The sequence below is a fragment of the Camelina sativa genome, chromosome 3 (genome assembly GCF_000633955.1).
Source record: "Camelina sativa cultivar DH55 chromosome 3, Cs, whole genome shotgun sequence".
Classification (NCBI taxonomy): domain Eukaryota; kingdom Viridiplantae; phylum Streptophyta; class Magnoliopsida; order Brassicales; family Brassicaceae; genus Camelina; species Camelina sativa.
This window is the reverse complement of record NC_025687.1, coordinates 8,854,743-8,879,135: the sequence shown is the minus strand read 5'-3', so window position 1 is coordinate 8,879,135 and position 24,393 is coordinate 8,854,743. Positions and strand designations below refer to the sequence as shown.

At 35.2% G+C, this 24,393-nt stretch overlaps 9 protein-coding genes across 9 annotated transcripts; 4 read left to right on the top strand and 5 right to left on the bottom strand.

Moving 5' to 3' along the window:
• Nucleotides 288-2,758, bottom strand: LOC104776071 (uncharacterized sugar kinase slr0537). Its single transcript, XM_010500080.2, has 8 exons — nucleotides 2,509-2,758; nucleotides 2,059-2,307; nucleotides 1,893-1,964; nucleotides 1,766-1,804; nucleotides 1,556-1,663; nucleotides 1,326-1,423; nucleotides 1,109-1,220; nucleotides 288-778 (listed from the first exon to the last, which is right to left on the bottom strand). Exons 1-8 carry the CDS (start codon nucleotides 2,650-2,652, stop codon nucleotides 530-532), a joined length of 1,071 nt encoding a protein of 356 aa, XP_010498382.1. The 5' UTR covers nucleotides 2,653-2,758; the 3' UTR covers nucleotides 288-529.
• Nucleotides 3,565-6,124, bottom strand: LOC104776070 (gamma carbonic anhydrase 1, mitochondrial-like). The gene is made up of 5 exons (XM_010500079.1): nucleotides 5,907-6,124; nucleotides 5,533-5,676; nucleotides 4,903-5,028; nucleotides 4,653-4,804; nucleotides 3,565-4,229 (listed from the first exon to the last, which is right to left on the bottom strand). The coding sequence occupies exons 1-5, from the start codon at nucleotides 6,019-6,021 to the stop codon at nucleotides 3,957-3,959; spliced, it is 810 nt and encodes a 269-aa protein (XP_010498381.1). The 5' UTR covers nucleotides 6,022-6,124; the 3' UTR covers nucleotides 3,565-3,956.
• On the top strand, nucleotides 7,395-8,637 carry LOC104776068 (glutathione S-transferase DHAR1, mitochondrial). The gene is made up of 3 exons (XM_010500076.2): nucleotides 7,395-7,552; nucleotides 7,655-7,745; nucleotides 7,992-8,637. Exons 1-3 carry the CDS (start codon nucleotides 7,495-7,497, stop codon nucleotides 8,482-8,484), a joined length of 642 nt encoding a protein of 213 aa, XP_010498378.1. The 5' UTR covers nucleotides 7,395-7,494; the 3' UTR covers nucleotides 8,485-8,637.
• On the bottom strand, nucleotides 8,557-10,429 carry LOC104776069 (isoflavone reductase homolog P3-like). The gene is made up of 5 exons (XM_010500077.2): nucleotides 10,116-10,429; nucleotides 9,534-9,668; nucleotides 9,208-9,451; nucleotides 8,910-9,113; nucleotides 8,557-8,815 (listed from the first exon to the last, which is right to left on the bottom strand). The coding sequence occupies exons 1-5, from the start codon at nucleotides 10,290-10,292 to the stop codon at nucleotides 8,649-8,651; spliced, it is 927 nt and encodes a 308-aa protein (XP_010498379.1). The 5' UTR covers nucleotides 10,293-10,429; the 3' UTR covers nucleotides 8,557-8,648.
• Nucleotides 11,444-12,470, bottom strand: LOC104776067. Its single transcript, XM_010500075.1, has 4 exons — nucleotides 12,342-12,470; nucleotides 12,110-12,216; nucleotides 11,899-11,978; nucleotides 11,444-11,806 (listed from the first exon to the last, which is right to left on the bottom strand). Exons 1-4 carry the CDS (start codon nucleotides 12,391-12,393, stop codon nucleotides 11,695-11,697), a joined length of 351 nt encoding a protein of 116 aa, XP_010498377.1. The 5' UTR covers nucleotides 12,394-12,470; the 3' UTR covers nucleotides 11,444-11,694.
• On the bottom strand, nucleotides 13,496-16,370 carry LOC104776066 (protein NUCLEAR FUSION DEFECTIVE 5, mitochondrial-like). Its single transcript, XM_010500074.2, has 2 exons — nucleotides 15,123-16,370; nucleotides 13,496-14,718 (listed from the first exon to the last, which is right to left on the bottom strand). Exons 1-2 carry the CDS (start codon nucleotides 16,230-16,232, stop codon nucleotides 13,660-13,662), a joined length of 2,169 nt encoding a protein of 722 aa, XP_010498376.1. The 5' UTR covers nucleotides 16,233-16,370; the 3' UTR covers nucleotides 13,496-13,659.
• Nucleotides 17,006-18,427, top strand: LOC104776065 (putative protein TPRXL). The gene has a single exon (XM_010500073.2). It carries the CDS (start codon nucleotides 17,228-17,230, stop codon nucleotides 18,269-18,271), a length of 1,044 nt encoding a protein of 347 aa, XP_010498375.1. The 5' UTR covers nucleotides 17,006-17,227; the 3' UTR covers nucleotides 18,272-18,427.
• LOC104776064 (protein RADIALIS-like 5) lies at nucleotides 20,089-21,279 on the top strand. Its single transcript, XM_010500072.1, has 2 exons — nucleotides 20,089-20,422; nucleotides 21,070-21,279. Exons 1-2 carry the CDS (start codon nucleotides 20,148-20,150, stop codon nucleotides 21,095-21,097), a joined length of 303 nt encoding a protein of 100 aa, XP_010498374.1. The 5' UTR covers nucleotides 20,089-20,147; the 3' UTR covers nucleotides 21,098-21,279.
• Nucleotides 22,297-23,055, top strand: LOC109131352. Its single transcript, XM_019242233.1, has 2 exons — nucleotides 22,297-22,635; nucleotides 22,732-23,055. The coding sequence occupies exons 1-2, from the start codon at nucleotides 22,409-22,411 to the stop codon at nucleotides 22,751-22,753; spliced, it is 249 nt and encodes an 82-aa protein (XP_019097778.1). The 5' UTR covers nucleotides 22,297-22,408; the 3' UTR covers nucleotides 22,754-23,055.

The window sequence follows — 24,393 nt, the reverse complement described above, 5'->3', positions numbered from 1 at the left end:
TTAAAAGTAATGATTACTACAAAGTCATAAATGCAATATGATAGCCGAAGCTCTATTCTTGGATTTACAATAACTATCCATCAATGATCGAAGTTTTGTGAATCAAACTAAAAAACAAAGATTACGGACCAATGAGTTGTGACTACCTTTATTAGTGTACTTTTGTGTGTGCTTGTTTTACGGGTTGAGACGTAGCTCCTGGTTTTGTTGGGAATGACTGAGAGTCTGTGAACGAGGGTTCTTTACCGACACGGAAATACACTTCTTTATTCTGCATTGACAGTAACTTAGCTTAAAATCGAACCTTCTGAGCCACAGAGAAACTTACACCCTAAACCCGAACAGAGAAGTTGAAATTTATGCATACAATAATTTGGAAACAAACATGTGAATTGAATTAAACTGAGACCTCAGTACAGAGACAATGCTGTGAGATTCTTTGTGAACAACATAAAGCTAAGAACAGCCTAAATAAAGAAACGGCCCTTGAAGGCAATTGCTTGAAATCCCCACAATCTGCTGGTGATCATCAGTTGTGAATGTCAGGAACAGGTAAGTCCTTCAACTGCAACTGTTTGTTCATCCACTGCCAATTATCTGGGGTTACTTCTCCTCCGAGAGCACGGATGACCGATCCGCCACTGCATGATCCCATTTTGCAACATTCTGCCAAAGACAACCCCTTTATTAGTCCGTACAGAAACCCGCTTGCGAATAGGTCACCCGCTCCTGTGGCATCAGTTGCTACTGTCTCTCCTATGGCTGATATTTGTACCACCTGATCAAGTAAAGAGATGAAAATACTTATTCGTTGTGATTTGTGAACTTTAGGATCCTTCAATTCAGTCAAAACCTAAAAAGAAAAGTGGGATCTTGATGTAGATAAAGATAAATAAACACCAAAGGTTATAGGTTTTTTAAAGATGATTCATATATATAATAACCCTTCAGTCCCAGAAACAACCTAACCAGAAAGAGCTATTAGAATCACAATTTGAACTACAACTTTGTATGGCGAAATTTTCCTCATAAGCGATCAAAAAGAGCCAAGGCTAAGTGAAACATAACGCTACTTGATAAGTTACCGAGCTTTTTTTAAAAAACAAACCTCTTTATTATGTTTTGCAATGCACCCTTTAGACCCTAAAGTTACCACAGCCCATCTGCAATGTCTGCTTAAGAACTCAAGAGCAGCCTCCGGGCCTGATTCTTGCTCACCCCTGAAACTCACAATCCAGAGCTTAAGAGTATTTCATGGACTCAAGCGAAAGGGTTAAAAAAAAACCTGAGCAGATCTTTGCAGGGGATAAAGAAACATCAATTACCTAAGAAGCTCTGCTGCTTCGTCCTCGTTAGCAAAGCAAAGATCTATGTTACCAGACTCCAGAAGCTTTCGAAGCTCTGATTTAGAATTCCGGACCATCTAGTCACAAGAATTTATATATTTTCAATTCAAAAATGAAAAGCTCAAGTGCGTAAACATTTGTAAAGCCACATATCATATTTCAAAAGGAGACTTGAAAACAAAAGGTTAATGGTTGCTCCAAATATTTACCTCAAAACTAGCTAAATCCAAAGAAACAGAAAGACCTTCTTGCTTGGCAAATCGAATGGCTGCTTGAATTACTTCTAAATTAAGAACAGCATATCTTAGAACCAACCACTGTAACGGAGAAAGACCATCAACAACGTTTTATGAACAAATCTCCATAACTTTACAATGCTTCCTAGTGGCAAAGAGAGAGAGGAGCTATGCTTTTTTAACCTTAGAGCCTGAGAAATCTTCCTTGCTTAATTCATCAGCCTGAAACAGAATTAGCTTTTACCATCCTTTCTCATTGACAAAACAATTCACTATATCAATAAATCCCTAAAAAGGAGAATACACTAACCTGAATCTTCACAGCACTTGAGAGACATGGTCGCATTGTTCGATTACCAGAGTCATCAACCAAGCAAACACACTAAAAGAAACAACGCCACTAATCAAAACCAAATATTTCCAAAAAAAAAAAGGAAGAAGCAGCACAATTTATTTCAAAGTTTTGGCAAAAAGACCTGAGCAGTGGAACCTTTCTTCTTCCTCAGCCTAGAGATACTGACACCACTGAAACCCATATTGCTCACAAACAATTGGCCTTGCTCATCGTCTCCATAAGCCCCAATAATCCCAGTGGGTACACCGAACCCAACGCTCAAGCCTCTAACTGTATTGGTTACACTTCCACCAGCCATTTTCTTTAATGGAGCAATACTGATATGTGCGTTAAGCTCTTTTAGTATGTGGTCTAACTCATCCTTTTGCACCTTTAATAATTAAAAAAAGGAAGATTCACACTTGGTACAGATTGACACTGATTCCAAACTCCATAGCTATATAAGCAAAATTTCCAAATCCAGATTCCGATTCTAGAGTATATTCTCAAAAGGAAGATAAGATTCACAACTTTTGCCCAAAAAAAACACGATCACCGGGAATTTAAACTCAAAACAGAAGGAGGAGCTTACGGGAATGGAGCCACCACGATCACCGGGAATTTGATCGAGTAAAGACCAATCAACGGGAGCGACGTTATCGATAAGAGCAGCGGGTTGGAGTCCAAGTACGAGTGGAACAGCTTCGGGGGTTTTGGGCAAGGCCTCAGCTACCATTCTCTGAGATGATATCTCTATCTATCTATCTATCTATCTCTTTCTCAGTGTTGTTGTGTTTTATCTCTCTGTTAAGGCCTTGCCCGATTTTTCTCCTCTGTCTCGTCTCAGTTTTTATATAAACGGCGGGTGGTGGAGTGGAGACGAGACGAGGCCAGGAAGGATTATCCGATATTTACGAAACTGCCCTTACATAAATCAAATAACAAATCTTGCTAGTTTGTAAATTTTAACTGATAAAAAAGATACTAATTCCCTACGTTTTCTTCTTGTAATTTCTCAATTATTGACTCGTCTCATTGAGTGTGACAAATAGTGAGCAGTTTTCTTTATTTTTTTCCACAAAAAAAAAAAGTGAATTTTAAACAAGAAAAAGTAGAGGTCCAGTATCAATCTTGGATTTTGATATGAATATTGATAGTGTACTACTACACATTCTATTTGGCGCCGCTTTGCTTTATAAAATCAAAAGTACTTCATCCTGTACTGATTATCATTATTCCAAGGAGCCTCATTGCTCTTTGAAATGCTAATAAATGCTGACTTATTATACCTTTTAATTTATGTTGTACACTAACAATCATGGAAACCATTACAAGTACACCATATAGCGGCCACACATTTTAGCTTTATCGGGTTTTTTTTTTTCTGTATTTCATAAGAAGGCAAAGTGAAAGTGCTACCATGTCGAACGTCTCGTGGTTTAAAGGATTGAGAGAAAGAAAAGATGGTCCACTTATTGAGATCTACAAGGAACTAGGGAGAATCCAATTACACGCGTATTATTGTAACGAATGGAAACAAAAGATAAATTTCAAGAAATAAAACGGCCTTTGACAAAAAGAAAGAGACGAATCATAATACAAGNAAAAAAAAAAAAAAAAAAAAAAAAAGACGACCAAGCAAGCGTAATTCACGGTACCAATACCATCAACCCCACTAATAATTTGCAGTTATTATATAAATATATATATCATGTTTGGATCTTCTTCATGTTTGCCTAGCAACATAGGCGCACATGGATTTGCATCAGCACATGCATCAGACTTATCATTCACTCATGTTTCATAAACTTGATTCTTAAGTTCAAAAGACTAAAGTAATATAGCATCCAAGGTTTGATCTGACAATACCATTCCCTAAGATTCCATGACAAAATGTCTAACAAAGCTTCTTCAAGAGCTGCAAATTCATCTACCCTAATGTGTACTCTACCTGCCATTATTCAAACCAGAGACCGAAACATAATCCCCTTGAACATCTTCTACTATAGGGTTTCGATCAGTAAACATACCTCAGAAAAATCAGTTCACATTAGATGGATGCTTGGTTTCTTTATCAGGCTGTATGTTGTTAGGAGTTTCTCTCACACTACCGAGCATTGAGTCATACTCCTCGTCCTTTTGCGCATGCTTTTTGCGTAGAACCTTCTCAAACTCTATCGCATTTAATGGCTTTGCATTCTCTGCAGCGTGAGCCTGTGCGAGGTTTGAGTAGTTTGTTGCTGACTCGGCGATAAAAGCAATTTCCTCATCAGTGAGCTTCCTGAGGAACCTTGCAGGGTTTCCTCCCCATACCTGATTCATTATAGACTAATGCGTTAGAACATTTTATATCTAGCAGAAAATATTGCTGTTAAAGGAAATAAATCGGTCATGATGAGGTACAAACACCCTATGGCTATCAAACGCTGGTGTATGAATATTGAATAGAAGAACATTTACACTTTCATCAAAATTGACTTTTGTTAGAACATCTGAAATGTGGATAAGATATATTGTATCTAGATAGAGAAGAAGAATTCTCAGACTAGAAGCTGAAATTTAATTTAACACCCAATCTACAATACTCTCAACAGTAGAGATGATTGCCGTTCAAAGCAAAGACAATAATAATATCAATAGTATAGCAGCCTATGGTGTCTAAATAGCAATTGAAGTATGTCAGCACCGATGGTTATAAGAGTTCAGGTAATTAGAAAATTTTTCACAAAATCATACCTCTCCAGAAGGAATTGTGGTGTTTTGTCGTACAAGCGCACCAGCAGCAACCATCCCATGCTTTTCAACTACGACCCCGTCAAGAAGTGTCGCCCCCATCCCAATAAAGGTCTCATTCTCAACAGTACATCCATGTAAAACAGCACTATGACCTGTTACATACCTAGTTTAACACTATAGCCCAAATGCTTCTTGGAGATGCATCAATATTAGACAATTACAAAATAAACAGTAAGAGATTCCCACTAACCAATGGTTACATTGTCTCCAATGATGGTTGGATGCACCTTCCCACTTAAATTCGATTTTGCCACATGCACAAGTGAGTTGTCCTGAATATTAGTTCCTGATCCAACACTAACGGTGTTTGCATCCCCTGCGCAGAAAAGAAGAGAGCAAGTTTAGGCTCTATGTTAGTCCAGTTTTTCCTGGTAAAAAGTACTAACATGCTTAACCATACAGTACCAATGTTTTATCACATACCCATCATTCGGTACAAAGGGAAGCCTTATTCTATTACCATTTAACCCATGGATGTGCATCACAAAAAAAAACAACAATAAAAATCCAAACTAGCCTACAGATATTTGCACTATGTCAAATTCGATATAAGGGAATATATATATACATTAGAATAACAGCAAGAACCATCAAAAAATAATATAATAATACTCAAGGTAAGGCTCCTTACGTAATGCTAAGCTCCAAATTGAGCAGTCTTAGACTTATTCATCACTAAACCACAAAAGAAGAGTTAAGAACATATATTCGTTTGCTACTTTCTACCGTGATAGTTGACCTAGCTAAGGATACACAGAAGTAACTGATATCTAAAACCAAACTTCAGTCACTGCACACTGAAGCTTAGTAGCTTGCTCACCTCGTAGTACGCATCCATACCAAATGGACGATCCTCTTCCAATCTGAACGTCCCCAATAACTGAAGCGCTTGGTGCCACAAATGCTCCCTTATCCACAATCGGAGTCTTATCAAACACGTTCATCAGAGTCCGATGCCTTGACACTATAGAGAAAAGCCACGGTTACAATATGAACAAATTATCAGAACCAGCAAAGACTCATTCCTATAAGATTTCATCAATTAAATCCCATCTGCTACTCAGAATCTAGAATCGCTACATATCCAATTCCAGATCTCTAACCTAATTAGACGAGCTGGGTAACTCAATCGAAAACTCCTCAATCATACGAATTCGAAATCGGAGAGTAAAATAGAGCTACGGTGAAGCTTACGTTGTTCACGGAAGTAATTTTTGCCTTGAAGGCGACAACCGAGACGATCGAGAGCCTGACCGGTCTCACGGATCCAAAAACCAACCGAGTAAAATGCTCTGCCTAGGGTTCCCATTGATCTTCAGCTTCTTCGATTTCACAGGTAAGCGAGGACTCTACACTAAAGGAAGAAGACGATTTAGACGAAGGTGAGAGAAGACTGAAGGGAAAAGCAAATTAGTGAATTATACAGTTACGTTGGTTTATTCTGGTTCAAGCGAACCAAACTTAAAAAACTGAACCAAAATAATAAGTAACACGGAAAGAAAAATAATGACATAACTCATAACCACTGTGCACCTAATTTCCAATTTTCCAATAGTCATCTACTCCGATTGCTTTTCCTTTTTTTTATATACACAGTATTTTATTTTTATTATTATATTCTTAAAGTATTAGAAAATTGCAGTGAGAGATTCAATTGAAAGTCTTGTCAACAATATAAAAATGAAAATAATTAAAAGTCTGAAAAATATGAAAATCAATGAGAACTGAAAAACTCGTTATAATCTCTATAAATTAATACTCTTTAAATTAATATTCACTATAAATTAATAAATACTTTTGGTTCCGAGTTGGACCGGTGTAAAACTAACACATTTCGATAAAATAATAAAATAATAATTTTTTTGAAAACCGAGATTAAAAATATAATCCCATCAATATTATAAATTAATAATCAAATAAAATAATATATATATATATATATCTAAGAAAATCTAGTTAAATAGATGACTATTGTTGTTTGTTTATTATTGAATTTGTATTCTTGTTGGAGCTTATCTATAATCTTTATGACTGCATCAAAACTTCTGGTGTTATCTTCTCAAATCGTATAAAAAAAAATTATAAAGAGTTTTATATGCGATAATTGATTTCTTATGTATAGTTTGTTATTAATGTACTGAAATATCTTTTTCAACTTCATCATCATCTTAAAAGATAGTAATAATAATTTTTTCTAAACTATGAACTTATACATATATCATTTTTACATAGATTATCTAGTAAACTATTGGCATTTATCCTACTACAATAGCCAAAATTATTAATCAAATCATCAAATTTATGAATCGTCAATTTTATAAATTAATATTTTATTATTAATAAATTAATAATTATTAATTTATTAATAAACTAAAACTTCTATAAATTAATAAAATTTCATTATCCTGACATTAGAGGTTTTACTGTAACGGATTTCATTCTTTTAGTAATTAAAATTTGAATAAATAATTAAATTAAACTTAATAGGGTATTTAATAAGAGACTTCGAGAGACTTTTGTTATTGCTTAAACTGAACGGTCCAAAACCTGCCGACCAAAAACATATATGGCCCTATGACTGTGCAGAGTATTTCGAATCGTCTCTTACAACGCAACACGTGAAAAAAATGATCGCATCGGGTAAAAATGGCCCACTAGTAGGTGGAGGTGTCTGGTGGTGGTGGTGTAAGAGAATTCACTTTAAGAGCTTTAGCCTTCTTCATTCACTGATTTACTCAATTATTCATCCGTCCCTGCCGACCTGCGAAATACTAAATCAAAGATGGCTCTCGAAATATGCGTGAAAGCTGCTGTCGGTGCTCCTGATCACTTCGGCGACTGTAACCCTCTTCTCTCTCTCTCTCTCTCTGTTTGATTTTTCTTGTAAAAGTTATAGAGTTCTTCAGCATCGCGATATCAAAGTGTTTATTTTGTCGTTTTAGGTCCGTTCAGCCACAGGGCTATTCTCACCCTCGAGGAGAAGAATCTTACCTACAAAATGCATCTGATTAACCTCTCCGACAAACCCCAGTGGTCAGTTTCTCTCACGCCATATACAACCCTAGATCGCTCTTATCTTGTTTCACTTGTTCCGTTAGTTGTTTGAATTTTCATGGCATAAATCTCTTAGGTTTTACTTGTAATAGTGTTGGTACTCTCATGCGCTGTGTTGATTTCTATGAATCTGAGCTATGTTAACCGGAACTTACATTTGGTTTGGTTAGTTAAAGAATTACGAGCTTAAGTGTTAACCGGGCTCATATGAATATGATGATGCAGGTTCTTGGACATTAGTCCTCAAGGGAAAGTACCAGTGCTTAAGATCGACGACAAGTGGGTCTCTGATTCCGATGTCATCGTTAATCTCCTCGACGAGAAGTACCCTGATCCACCTCTCAAGACTCCTCCTGCATTTGCCTCTGTCGGTTCCAAAATTTTTGGTACTTTTGGGACTTTCTTGAAGAGCAAAGACTCTAATGACCAATCTGAACAGGCCTTGCTTCATGAGCTTGAAGCTTTGGAGAACCATCTCAAGAGTCACGATGGTCCTTTCATCGCCGGGGAAAGAGTCTCTGCGGTTGATCTGAGCTTAGCACCAAAGCTTTACCATCTCGAAGTCGCTCTTGGCCATTTCAAAAGCTGGTCTGTCCCCTCGAGCTTGCCCCATGTCCATAACTACATGAAGGCTCTGTTCTCTCTTGACTCCTTTGAGAAAACTAAGCCTGAGGAAAAGTATGTGATCTCTGGATGGGAACCCAAGGTCAACCCTTGAAACTACCAACAACTATGAGACTATTGGTGTGATAAGGTGGTTCAATGTCTCTCTTGTGTCAGTCAAATAATGTACTTGGACCTTTTATGTTATGTATTGTATTAATGAAATAAGTTTCGTTTAGATAAGATCTGAGAACAGAATTTTAAAGGACGAGATTTTTCTTAGACAAGCTGGTTAAGAAACTCATCGACGCTTGTGTACTTGACCTCGGGGTAAAGCTCGGAAGCCTCAACTCCAGAAGAAGGATCTATAGTGAAGGAGGTGAGATCGCCCTTCACAAGTACGGTATGGATCAAACCCACCAGGAAATCCATTGGAGGCTGAGTCTCTGCAAATGCAAGTGACTCAGATGATATACTTCGGACATATTGCTACTGGATATCAAAAAATACTGATTGTAAGGTTTAAGTGAGATCATGTACCTTGGATGTTTTTAAGGAGTTCTTCCTCTGAAACATAAGTCTTCTCGAGAGTCTTACCAATCTTTCTCTCCCACAAACGAACCATATCGTTCTGCGATACAATGTTCTTGGGCGGGTGAATGTAGAGAATCTTATTAAGTGTTCTCGGGTCATCAACAGCTTTCATTGTATATGCAACAATGTCTTCTTCAGTGTTGACAATGGCTACAACACAAATAAAATAATCACACATTAGTACCACAATTGAAATTTGCAAAAATAATTGAAGATGGTGACGCTTAAAGGTACATCACTATACCTTTGACATTGCCACTGTCGTAGATTGAAACTTTATCTCTAGGAGGGGATCCGAGTCGTAAGTGGCATTGACCTAAACAACCAACGAAAAAACCAGTAAAGCAACCTGTGACCACATACGTATAAGGTATCTTTGCGGCTTCTATGGCACGCCTTATCTGAGCTTTAGTGATGAAATCTGATAGTGTTGGCTCGATGGCCACCGTACGGTCCACGTCATTGCCAAATTCTGACGGCAAGAATCTCTGGATGAAAAAAAAGATTAGTTACTAATCTATTGAAAGATCTTCTTGAGCCTAAAAGAAAGGAAGTGATATATCTAAGGACCTTAACGTTTCCAAGTTCTTTGATGGCATCAATTATATTGATTTGATCTAGAATTTGAGGCCGACCAACAGCTGAGATCACGACATCGACGAGTTTAATCGCCTTCACTAAGCTTTCTTTATCAGTTAGACTTCCCTGTCATCATTATCAGCATTCCAATCGGCAAAGACTCAGAAAGAAATGCAGAGCAATGATCTCTTTATGACATGATTTAATGAGAAGAACCCAAGCAGAAAAATAAATCTTAAGAGTATAAAAATCATTTTGACACTGATGATTGCAAACTATTTTAGGACCTCTATGTTAAGACAAATTTGAAAAGGATATGTATCTAGAATTTTCTTTTTTTCCTAGGATCTAACTAAATAATTTTCAAAAATATTATGTTTTGGAACATAAGCTTTTCAATGATAATTTCAATTTCACTAAACCTTTTTAAAAAAAAATATATCATCCTAAATGATCTAATAATTAATACTCAAGTGAGCTTACGTACGTACAGTTACAAAAAGACTCCATAAATCTTTGAGAAAACAAGATTTGAACTAGACACTCGCGGGAGAAAAGAGAGAAGTCACGTACGTAGAGTATGGTGACGCCAAGATCTCTGAAGCTCTCGACGAGTTTAGCCTTGACTGGATCGGAGAGAGACGCTTCTCTAACCATAGCGAAGGTGGCGTGGCTGGACTTGGCGCTTCCTTCGACGATGAACTTTCCGATGCGACCTGTCGCCCCAATCACCAGAATCTTGCTCGTCATCTCTTCTCTACTATTTTTTCTTCGTGTTGTTGGGTTTCAGAGAATAGAACAGAGAATAAACCGACTCATATTTGTCGTGTTTATATATATTTTTTTGTTCGGTGGAGCCAAGGACCGTGTGGGGTAAGCAGATCCGGCTCGTAGAAGAAGTAAATGAAGCCAAAGATTGGGGTCTAAACATTTTAAAAGCCTCTTTCATTTAAAAATCTATTAAACAAAAGATCTTTTTTTTAAGGATATGTATAAAGTTTTTTTTATTTACATGTAAAAGACTTTTTTTATTTGTAGAATATGTAAAAGATTTTAAAATATTAATAAGTAGTGATCTTTTATAAAAAATTTATAATTTTTGTCATACGTGAAGAAGATACATTTTTTAAATTTTGTATAGGATCCTTATTAATGTTGGACGGGCACTGGGGTAAGTTAAAGTTATCCAAGCACCCTTGGCTAATTCACTTTGACTACTACAACGTCGAAGTGCCTCAGGTATTGCATTCGCTTTCTAAAAAAAAAGAACGTATGGGATTTTAAGTTTGTTTTGGAAGTTTTCAAATTTTATCCCAACTTCATCTCTTTTCATTGACCATATTGAATGTTTATGTTTCAGGTAAATAAAACATAGCACAAAAATGGAAATAACATAGACTGACTATATTAAAATGCAATTCCAATATATCGAGTTATTGATATTCAATTAGTATACGGAGAAATCATTCCTCAATTTTTCACTATTTGTGATGAAAATATATATAGGAAAAATGGTTTATCTCGTTCCACTATATAAACGGACCAACTAAAGTAACACTAAAAACAACAAAGAGCATCGGGAAACTAAAGTAACACTAAAAAAATAACCAAGAGCATATATATGCATCGGTCCAACAACTAAAATTTTCTCAAATGTATAATTTTATTATATTATACATTTAAATGAAAAAAAAAATAATTTTATTATATTTAATATAACTTAATTTTTATTTTAAATTAAGCATAAAAAAATAAAGTAAAACCAATAGAATAGTGTTATTTGTAAAAAAAAGGTTTCTCATAATTTTTGAAAAACGATTCTCTCTGTCTCGCCACCTTTGTTTAATTTTTGAAAAACTGGATGAAAAATTCTAAATGCAGATGTCTAAACAAGGGAGGTATGTAAGGTAAAAAATGTTTATTTCTTGTAAAACACAAACCCATATCTCAGATACATAGCACATCTGCACATGTAAAATACTAAAACACATCTCTGATTAAAAAAACTCATACAATTTGTTACACTTTTCTATTCGCAATCACATACAACATGACATTAATTAAACCACCATTCATATAATATGTATATTTTGTCGACAAGTCACAGTTCACACATATATGTGACTAGCCGGGGGTGCTTGTAGCGTCACTGTTATCCAGCGATTTTGGCGATGTGAGCCACCTGGAACTGCGGTACGTATTTGTTTGGTCGACCCTCTTCCTCCCTCGGCTCATTCAAGAACGCCAAGTTGCTTCTTGTCCACCTGACCAACACATCAATTTATCAATCTTTAAAAGATTACGAGTATGATTAGAATTTTAAAACTGTAAATTTATCAAAATTTATATTAATTACCATCCACTTTTCTTGCTTTGGTTCTCAAAAAGATCTTCTACTACTTTCTTCTCCTCTTGTGATTTGCTTTGTGCAACTTCCTGCGAACAATTTCAGAGCCTTTTTTGATAATTTTACTATAATTTCTTAGTAATAATATTCAAATATCGAAATCCGAGTTTCCTAATTATCAGTGATATATATAAATAAATGAAAAGTTTGGTAATTTAACCTGAATTACCAACTTGGAAACGGCTTGAACATGTTCTTGTTCATTCTTCTTCTTTGCTTTCCAAAAAGTGTCGATCTCTTCTCTTGTTAGTGACTTGCACCTTCTCACTATGTTTATTTCGAAATAATAATTCACCATTCAGTTACTATTATATAATCAAAACATACGATATAATAATAATACATGCATGCTTATCAATCCTAAAATATATGCGTATGCTGATATTAATTACCTGAATTAGGATCCCTTACTGGAGAGTCCCATCCTGACATTAAAGAACCCATTTGCTCTTAAATCTTTCCAATTGTCCTGTTAATTTTTCTGATCAGTAAACACTAAGGTCTGTGGTATCATGTCTCAACATACTTCTAGGTATATATATAGTAGTGGCTCCATGCAAAAGTATGCAACTTATCTAGATAATTCTTATCCCAAAAGCCAAAGTAATTAAATATTTACTTCGCTATTCGGTCCAGGTTCGTATAATTTAAAAGAAGAAAACATCACAATTTTGTTTTTTTGGCTTTGGAAACCTCCGGTAATAGCCCACTGATTTTAGTAGTGGATTTGATTAAATTGATATATGGAGATAATATTATTTTAACATGGTTCCACGTTATTCCAACCTTATCTTGTCTCGTATGATTATTATTTATTGACGAATAGTAAAGTAAATTGAGTAGCTAATCTTTAGATTTGGATCCCAATTTCTTTCGTTGGAGTGGAGGTTAATTAGTCCCTCATTTCAACAAGATAAACCAAAATCTTAAGTCTCTTAAATTAAGCAATTATAGAAAGATAAACAAAAATAAAGCATAACAAAAGATTGTGCCGAAGTTTTGTACTTTTGTCTTTTGGGATCGAGATATTAATCTCTTTTTACATCAACTACTATATTAGTCGGACATAGCTGACACGTGTGCGATGCGTGGCAGACACATCAACAATCCACACATATTTACATTATCTCCTAAATATCTTGAAGTTATATATATCCACTTGATCATGTCCTATGAGTTAGACGTCAAAAATAAATGAAGTAACAAATCTAGCTAATAAAAGCAATCAAATCCATTACTCAAGTGTCCGCTTTGTTTGGTTTTTCGTAATTGGATGCGAGTTCAAAACCACTATGCTCGCCGACAAACCAAACCACTACAATTTACGTCAGTTGACAAAATCGCCTAAACCGGTTACAATGTAAACCGGTACAACATTGCCTAAACCACAGTATTGTTGCCTCAGATTTTATCAGGCATATTGATATAACACTGATAAAACTATAGAAACCCTGAAAATTAGAGAAATCAAGAAAGAAAGTTGATTTCAGAAAGAAGCTCTTCTTCTTGGAGCACTTGTTGGAAATGGAAATAGGAAAAATCTCACAGCTAAAAAGCAGCTAGTAAAGATTTCCAAAATTCTAAGGAACAAGATTATTACAGAACACAGCTACAGTATAATAATCATTGAATGAAACACGAACTCACAACATTGAACTCAGCATGATGAATAAGTTTCCAAAAAGATCACTCCACTTTAAAAGAGGCATTTCATCGTCTCATTCTACCGTATCCAGACCCAAAAGCTCGAGGTGTTCCAAGCATATCCATCTTCAGTGACTCGGAAGGCAAAAACTTTCGAGCTTCCATATGCTTATACATCCTTCTTGCATCTTTCTCAAACCCTCCTTTTTTCAACGCAGTTATAACCTTTTCAAATTCGTTAGGCCCCATCTGATCTTTCTTAGCTTCCAAAACCCCAAGAGCTTGAAGAGTCTTCTTCTCATTCCTGACCGTAGCGTACATATAGCACAAGCTCACCTGGAGCTCAAACGGTGGAGCTTCTCCTAGCTGAGAGATCTTTACCAAAAGCTGCTCAGCTTCTTCGATAAGCCCGAGATTAGCCATCCAATCAACAAGAACAGTGTATGTGATCACCCCGATTTCAATCCCATCTTTCTCAAGCTGCAACAAAAGTCTCAGTGCCTTATCCAATGAGTTCTCTCCCTTGTATGCTTGGACCACATTTGCAATGCACTTATCATCGGGTTTTTGTCCATGCCTTCTCATTTCATCAAACTTGTTTTTCGCTTTGTCTGCCTGTCCTGCTTTCCCATATGCTTCCACAAGTAAACTCCATGCTTCCAAAGGGAGTGAATCTAGATCTGCATGCATTGAAGAAGAAATCGTTGCAGCTCCATTGGCGTCTCCCATTTCTGCAAAAGCTCGAAGCAGAGCCATGTAAACTTCTTCTGAAGGTTTCATATCCTTTGCTACCATGTCTTTCATCAACCTATCACCTAGTTTAGGCTTGCCAGCGTTCACATAGCCCATGATCATGGATGTGTAAATCTTCTCGTCTGGCCGTAACCCATAGCTCTTCAAGTTTTCAAATGCCTCAGTTGCACGCTCAAGGTTTCCTGATTTACTGTACATATGAACCAATGCAGTGGCGGTTAAAATGTCAGGAAAGATCCCATTTTGAGACATTTTCTTAAGAATTCTCTCAACATCTTCATTGCGGTTCTCTTTAGCATGGATATGGATGAGTTTTGAGTAGTCCGAGATACTTGCCTTGAACGATTTCTCATCCAGGACAAGTTCTGCCACCTGTTGAAACACCAAAACCAGCACCAATTGATTAAAACACAAAATGATCACACATCCTTGATTGCTCATCTTCCGAAGGTATGCTAGATATATGTATACAAGTATCACCATCTAGACTATCAAATTAAACGACAACAAGAATCCTATTAAAAGAACTAAAAGAAATCAAACCACAGGACTAACACGCCAGAAAATGATCATGAATATAACAATACATTAAGAAGCAATCCAATCAGCAACAAAGAAATCAAACCATAGAGCTTCAACTTAAGCCATCCGGAGAAAAAAAAGTGATTACTTTGATATCAGTGAAGAACCAACACTAAAGGAGTAAGCCATTTCCCAAAACAATAATGCATCAAAACTTCAGGTCATTTCGAGAATACAAAACTAAAAAGTCTAACCTTCAAGTATGCGTTGGTGTTTCCATCTCGCAATTGATTCAGTAAAGCAATCCAATCCACACGGTTAGGCTCCAATAACTCAACCCATTCAGAAAGCAATCCTGAAGGATCATCTCCCTCCTGCAAAGACTCGAGCTTCTCCATAACCAATTTACACTTGCCAGTTACAGGTTTAGGCTCTTTCCAATCAGCCTCTTCCTCAGCTTCATGGATTTTATCAGCAACTTTACCCCATTTCGGATCCGATAACTCAAGCCCATATATCTTGTACTTGAACTTCCCCTTACGTTTAGGAAGAGAGACACTCCGAGGTTCAACTTCATCAGAGGCAAAAGACCCTTCTTCTTCTTCTACCCCATCCACTGTTTCAGATTCCCTAATGGAATTATCCAAATCACGTTGCTGTTCCAAACTCTCATAAAACTCAGCGTCTTCCATCTTCTCTCTTGCCCATTTGAATCTAAGCTCTCTAAGCAAATCCCCACGAATACCAATTTCTCCAGCAAACCTACACATCTCCATCACTTCAGGAGACTGAACGTATTGCTTCATCTTCTCTTTCTTCCTCTCTTTCTCCATATCTTTCAACACTGTATTACTAACTTCCCATATAGTAGCCCACAGATCATCGCTAAACTCAGATGACGGCGAAGGTGGAGCTGATCCAACTTTATTGAACCCACCTCTTTCGATCTCTTCCACAACTTTCTCAACGATAAGCAGAAGCATACCATCAACCATCTTCTTGTCACAATCTGGGTAAGCTTCAGAGACTTTCCCACGCATTATCCAAACGAATCGAGAGAGGAACTCGTTCGTCGTCCCATCTTCGTCTTCGTCTTCATCCTGGTCGATTGAGTCGTCAATGGCTGCACTAGACTCACTGAGTCGGGACTCGCGAGTAAAGTGGAAATATCGATTGAAATCTGAAATGGGTCTAGGGATTTCGGCATTTTTGAGTGGGTTTTGGTCTTCGTAGCTTCTCAGGTGACGATCAGAGTGAGAAATTGACGATGTAATGGCGGAGAAGTTTCTGCATAAAGTTGGGGTTTTTGAAGATAATAGTGAAATGCGATGGATCGCTTGTCGAGAGACAAGGAAAGATTTCATCTTTTTTTTTTTCTCCCAAGGTTTAACACAGAGATGAAGGTAGATCGATAAATCTCGGCAAAACCCTAACAGTAGCTGAGAAATTGAGTGAAGAGGTCAAAGATCACAGAAATGGTGGTGGTACTCGAGTTAGGGTTGCCTGTGCCGTTTCTCTCGTCGTTAATTGGTATTTAGCAAAAAGAACCCTCAATTTTATGAATAATACTCTATATTACCCCGTACATCTACATTCTCTGTTTTGACCCTATAGGCTTACATTTTTAATCGGGGAAATTCTTAATTTGATTTAGTGAGAATTTTTTGATTTACAAATTATTATGATTTCTTTTTTTTTCAAATTTACAGTAAAACCTCTATAAATTAGTAATGTTGGAACCATGAAAATCTATTAATTTATATAGGTTTTAATTTCTTGATAAATTAATAATAATTACTTTAAAGAGAAGCTTTCTTTATTTGGTAAAAAACTTTAAAAAAAAAATTTAATTGTTATAACTAATATTTTTATAAAATAAATTACAAGAAAAATAAGAATTATCATGTTTTGAATATAACACTCAAAATAATTTTATATAGTAAAAATATTAAAAATAAACTCTAATAAAAATTGATGTGTTATGATTACTTTAATAAAAATATTAAAAATTATATACATATAATTAAGGTTCTACTGTATTATGATTACTTAAAGAAGGTTAGCTCGTCAGGATAAGTTTTTGACTTAAAAACTAGTCATCACAAAATTTTATACATTAGTGACCGAAACTAGATCTCATAGCTAACAAAAATTTATACTGAGTAGAAAGTATGGTGTGTGATCGACCATTCACAATGGATCATACAACACTCATCGTACGTGACGTGGAGCTAGCTTAGCTACCACACCAAACTACATTTTTTTTGTGTGTGATAGAGTAGCATATGATCTTTTAATTTAGACTGGAAAACATTATGTGAGATTTGAGTGGAAGAGTCACTCACTCACTCACTCAAGCATGGCGAAAAATGTTGGAAGCGACTCCAGCGAACTCGGGAGCATCACTTCTTCCCAGCAATCTTACCTCAAGAACTGTCCTTTCGCCGGCCACGAAGCTTCTCCGACGAATTCTGACAACACCGAGATCCTCAGTAACAAGATTTCGCCAGCGGTTGTTATAAAGACTCCGGTTCTCTCGTTTTCTTCTCCGACCAGCCTCGATTCCATCAAAGATGACGTATTTCGTACTCCTCCTGAGAACGCTTCTCCCTCCTTTGCCGCTGATTCGGATCCTGGAGTTAGGTTTTCTGAGATGAAATCTCATAAAGGTTCGAATTTTAAATCTCCGTATTCAAACGCCGAGACAACGCTTCTTTCTTCTCCACCGTCGGAAAATTTTAGGGTTTCGCAGTCGAATTCAAAGTCTCCGTCTTCTACGGCAGCGACGACCCCTGTTTCTGCTTCACCGTCGGGAAAAGTTAGGGCTTTGAAGGAGAAGTCGATCTCTCCGTCTTCTACAGCCGCGACGACGCCTGGTTCTCCTTCACCGTCGGGAAAAGTTAGGGTTTTGGAGACGAATTCGAAATCTCCGTCTTCTACGGCCGTGACGTCCCCTGTTTCTGCTTCACCGTCGGGAAAAGTTAGGATTTTGGAGACGAATTTGAAATCACCGTCCTCGACGGCTGAGACGACGCCTGTTTCTGCTCCACCGTCGGAAAAAGTTAGGGTTTCGGAGTCGAATTCGAAATCTTCGTCTTCTACGGCTGAGACGACCCCTGTTTCTGCTCCACCGTCGGAAAAAGTTAAGGTCTTGGACACGAATCGTTCTTTTCCTTTTGTGGCTAATAATGGAGCTCTCAAGTCTCCTCCTGGGAGAGTTGTTAATCTCGGTCCTTCGTCTGCAACTGAAGGGGTCTCTGAAACGGAAGACTCTGGTGAAGTTATACCTTTCAAAGAAATTATTGAAGCCCTTCTTCGTAACAGTGGAGAGAAGCTTGATGAAAGAGATGAAAACGTCAGCTGTGTTGACATTCTCAAAACGTTGGGTTTGAAATTCCCCTAAATGGTTACTGATTTAGTAAGTCTTGTTTGCTTTTTGGCTCTCTCTCTCTCTCTCTGTTTTAGTTTGTTCTTGTTGGTTCTGTTACGGGATTACGCATTCAGATATTTCCTTTTTGTTGTTGATGATATGAATGCGTCGGAAAAATAGTTTGGAGCTTTTCTGTACTGTTGCTTCAACTACAAGTAAATGATTAAGTATTTATGTTTGGAAATTNAAAAAAAAAAAAAAAAAAAAAAAAAAAAAAAAAAAAAAAAAAAAAAACATTATGTGAGATATTGACATGTCTTAAAACTTGTATAGCTGATATGTGGTAAACGTATATGTTTGCTGTCCCAAGGCGGCACGGTCTAAAAGGTGATATGTTAAGCTATGAGACTACATAATATAATTAATCTCCAAATTCTTATATATTTTTTTTTAAAAATCAATTTTAATATATCTAACTTTTGTTAAATAAATATAAATTATGAAACATATAACTTGTTATAAACTTACAGCTATAACGAAAATTTCATTTTCATAAAACAGAAAAGGATATTAAAAGACACAAGTATGAGTAAGAATCAATGCAGAGATAGGGATATGGGAATTTTATCCCAAAAGAAGACGATAATATCTCTTATGGTATTATTCTTTTTTCAGCAAATTTTAAGTGGCTCTTATCAAAATGGTTGTCGTCCAAATTTGCTTTCCTCCATCACACGAGATAAGTTGTTAGAATCAAAACAAAAGTGCCCAAGAGTATCGATCCATATATCTCCTTTCAAAGTATATATATTATTATTAATTACTGTGTATACATAATCGATTATAGCATAATGAATTAAAAGTTATGTAAATTAACCCCCGTGAAGTTTGGTACTGGAGATGACAGACATATCGAATCCGTTATTCAATCTTAAAAGTTAATTACATCAAACGATTATGTTTGTCTTTTCACATCAGACGATGATTATGTACAACCATATGGTTGCATAACCATTTCTTAATTCTTATGTGAAGAAACTTTTATCATTCACCGTATCAGCACATTTGTTCGAGTTACATACATTATAAGCTAAGGTGAATCTGATTCATTGGAGTATAAAATACGGGATCTTGTTTGTCCACTCTTTTTTTTTTCTTTGTATTCTAGTGTTTAACTTTTTCTTATAAGATTTTAGTGGTTCCTTATTTGATTGATTATGTTTAAAAATTATTAAAAAAAAAAAAGACGATTCCTTATATGTCACATAGTATAATTACTAAAAGGTCTGGATTTTCGTTCAGGATATTCCAATTATCATAACAAAGTAAAAAAGATTTGAATCACAACGTATTTTTACGTAATATAATTATGTTATATACAACTAGCTAGCGTGTTAAAATTTAAATTATAATTTTCAAAAATAAAAAACAAATTAAGAAACAAACATACAAAACGTGAATATTTTAATAAAACTAGTTTTACAGTGTTTTACAACTATTATACGAAAATGTCAAGAAATTCAGTTGTTTCGCTAACGATTATTCAGTTTCTACTATACAATGTATATACCATTTAAACTAATTACAGAACAAATCATTGTAAAAGGGTTGCTAATAGTATTAAAGTTCATAGAACACATATGCACGTTAATTAATGGTTGACTTCTCGACACTATTCTCTCAAAAACCATATGGACCCAAAAAAATGTAGACCCATAAAAACATTATAATTCTTTATTTTGGTATATATAACCTAAAAAAATGGATAAATACTACAACTTGCGGAATCTCTCAACTCTCTTTCCCTCCATATAAGGAGCCTATTTTGGCATTCGTAACTTAGCATCGATCCCTTTTCTTTCTCTTCTACCGTTTATATTCTCATATTTTTTTTGTTTTCCAAAAGAAAATGGCCTCAAGTTCTATGAGCTCGAGTTCATCTTGGACGTCAAAGCAAAACAAGATGTTCGAGAGGGCTTTAGCCGTTTACGATAAAGACACTCCCGACCGTTGGCAAAACGTCGCTAAAGCTGTTGGAAGTAAATCTGCGGAGGAAGTCAAACGTCACTACGACATCCTCGTTGAAGATCTCATGAACATCGAACAAGACTTAGTACCTTTGCCTAAATACAAAACCGTGGATGTTGGAAGTAAATCAAGAGGCATCAATGATTTTGATTTGAGGTAAAAAAACTTTTGTCCTACCAAATCTTCTAGAATCTGTGGTCGTACTAGCAATGGCTAGGACCAAATTTTTAGATTTTTCATTAGTTTTTTTTTTTTTTTTTTTTTGTGATTTAATAGAAAACATCCGTAGTGAAAATCGTTTCAATATCTGAGAAGAGTCGGACTAATATGAATTAGTTCTTTTGGTAGTAGTATATATGTTAATATTAGTGATGCATGTTAGACTATACTATATAATAAAAAATAATGTATATATGTATAATAATAATAAGAAACATGCAACCACACGCACCATCCCTTCTATTTCCGGCATTCTCATTAAAAGGAAAGGAGTCACATGAAATCTAATCCTGTTTGTGCATTATCACATGCTCATTGTCCTCAACTTTGAATCTTATATATGTATGAATAAGATGTTAAATATAGTGTATATAACTAATTTAATTTTATTCGTATATGACTATAGATATAACCGTATATAGGTGTATGCAAAAGTGATTCTAACTTTTCACTGGTCGATGATGAACAAAAGTGTTATCTTAGATCAGCAACAGCAAAACTGGAAGTCGGAAAGGCTTTAGTTAATCAAATACTCAAGTTGTACTAACTTTTGTTAATAACTTCATCGGTTTTTTTTGGGACAGGTTAATGAAGAATATGAGAATCCAGTGAAAAAAAGTCTGTTACGTTGATGTGAAGATTGCTATGTAAAGATTCAAAGGAATGTGTTTCTTATTTGCTTACTGATGAGTGTATCGCTCCCTTTCCATTGTGCTTATTCTTATTTATTTAATTTCACATCTATCATGTAGCTATTGTGGTTTTCTCTATTTATATATAATTCGATTATTAAATCCTTGTTGCGAAATTTGCTTTTGTTCTATTGATGGGTTTTGTTATTAATATAAAAGTAGCTTACATGAATTGAAGAGGCAATATGTATAGTTCCACTGCCACCTAGTAATCTAGATGTTCCCATTTACGTAATCTTAGTTTCTGAAACCTGTGATGAACTATATATGTGTTATTGCTATTTGAAGCATCTAAAGTGACCAACCATGGTTGAATTCGTAGTGGAAAACTTCGAACTCTTATTTTCCTGTCCTATATAAGAGTTATGAACTCTAATAATCCTGTAATAATTATTGAACCGATATGATCAGTTAGTTAACGGGGGTGTATTCAACTTGACATTTTAGGTGATTTTCATAAAAATTATAAATATTATGTTATTCAATCATGGATTTTAAAAAGTATCATGAAATTCATTGTTATTAAACTGATGATTTAAAAATCTTCTTTAAAATCCACTGTTATTCAAAACAGTTTGTGGATTTGGATTTTCATAAGTTTCAGAGATTCTGAAGGATTTGAGAATATTTGTTTAGTTAAAAAGACAAAAATCCAAATCTCATGGTTTTATGTGGGATTTGAGAGAATTTTACCAAAAATCATATCAACTTCCCTAAAATCTATCAAAATTCCAAATTTACTATATTTCATATAATCTTTCAAAATCATTGTTTCAATACATCCCCAACATGTAACGTATGATGATATATCTTAATATAAACTTAAATATATATATATACTAAATAAATAAATAAAGTACATTTATAAAATTTAAAAGAAACGATATTAATTACCATACATGATACATGGACCCAATAAAATGAATACGGAAATAACCACAAAACTGATGATGCCTAATTTGGAACTCGCATGAAAACTAAAGCAATCTCACGTCAAACTATTTTCAGCGTAACCGCCACTAACGGCGGATCGTTACACTGGTAAATAGAACCATATTAAATTAAATTTTCAATATCCTTCGCATATAAATATAGAACTTTCAAATTAGACCAAAGAAAACACGATAAACACGTAAAAGTAAATTTTCTTTACAGCTTAAACCATTTTATTACCCACTAGTTTTAATAAAACAAACAAAAAGAAGAAGAAAAATAGTTTGTCGGAGACAAGATGGCGAGAATATCGATGGCTGTGGCTGTGGTGTTGTCGGTGATGCTACTCGTCTCGATAAACTCTGTGAAAACCTTGGCCGAGGAACAACCGACGGTTGGACAGAGAGTAGACTCTGCCGTGACGGGTGTCAACAATGCATTCAATGAACACGGCGGTCCACAGGCCGTTGACTCCGTATCCTCGACCATCAAATCTGTTTACGGATGGTTCAGTGATAAAGCCAAGTATGTCTACGATTCTATTTGAGTTTGTTCCATTAATGATGTCTAATACTAGTTTCCATAATCACTTCTTGAGATATATATATTTTTTTCCTCTAGGGAATGGGGAATCCACTCCTAAAAGGAGGAATAAGCAAAGTTTTATCTTAATTTGCGGTGCGCTTTATATACCAAAAAGAGTTGAAGATCGGACCATTGAAAAAAAAGAAAGAAAAAAGAATCGACTTGTGTAACTAGTTTTATTTATTTCATCTTCGATATGCATATATGTAACCCTATGTCTTCAAACAAAATGCATGAGCTCGATTATTATATATCCCTCTAATCAAACCGAACGTATAAATCATTTTCTCAAGCAATAGATATGATCATGCATGCATCAATGTAATTTCATAAAGATGGATATATTAACATACGTTTATGTTGCTTGGCCTATATCTATATTAGATAAAGGTCTATTAGACTCTCTATGTATATCATTGTTTTAAAAATCGGCCTACACAAAACGGTGATTGACCATATCCAATATTTTCTAGAAATTTGAATCATTGTTTTAAAAATCTCCATCTAACATCGATTACATCCCGTAAAATTGGTAAAATTATTTTTTTCGCCTCAATTAATGACTAATCCTATAATAATATAAGTTGACAACACCAGCAATTACTTCTCTTATTAGACGACTAAGCAGATTTGAAGGACAACCTCTTTTATCCCACAACTTATTGTGTATACTAAACTCCTTCAGAAATTCTCTTTGATTCTCGTAGAGAGATCCTTCACTACTTCCTTCACCTGAGCAGAAACAGATCAAATCAACCAAGGTGCATTCCAAGGCTGAAGACAAATATTAATGACACCATCGGCCACATCTAATCCATGGTACCGAAGAATATTTTTTGAATTGTCTTCACATGCATAATGGATCTTCATCTTGTCTGCTTCCGAATATCTGGTCTTCTCGATTAATGACTAAATTGATATATCTAATTTTTCTGTCTAATTTGATTATAACCTATCTAATCCGATTACTTCCAACGTAATTTTTTGTACACTGATTATTTTTAGAACCAAATATAAATCAATTTTTTTGTTATTCAAAACATTTAAATTAAGAGTTTGTGATGCTTTATAATAAGTCAATAACTAATGTACAAACTTTGTGTGAAATCATAAAATTTTATTTTAAAATTATGTTTTTATGTGTTTACCATAATTTTAAAGACAATTTTATAGGTTTTTATATTTTATTTGATGTTTTTTTTAACGTAAATAGAATTATACATATATTTAGTACTACATATTTTTATTTTATTATTAATTTAATAAAATAAATAAAAAAACTAGTCTCCTATTAATTCTCATTTAGTCTCTGATTTTTTCGTTAGGCACTAGGTATACTTCAACAGCGCGACTAGCATTTTAGCGATTTATAAAACAGGGATTTGAATTAGATTATTTGTGCGTTTAATGCTGCCTAACTACTCTTCGTAACACAATCATTTTTTTGATTTTAACAAAGGTCAACTACCTCCACAGTCGCCATTGGCCATCTACCATTCGCCATCCGCCATCCGCCATCCGCCATCCGCCATAAGCAACTAAGCAAGTAATGGACTAACAAACTAATCCATGATTACGATGGGCCAATTATTAAAAACAATCTGCCTATTAGTGACGACCGACCAAAAAACCCAGCCCATATATTATATGTTATGGACAAAAGTTAGAGGCCTATAACGAAAAAAAAAAAAAAAAAAA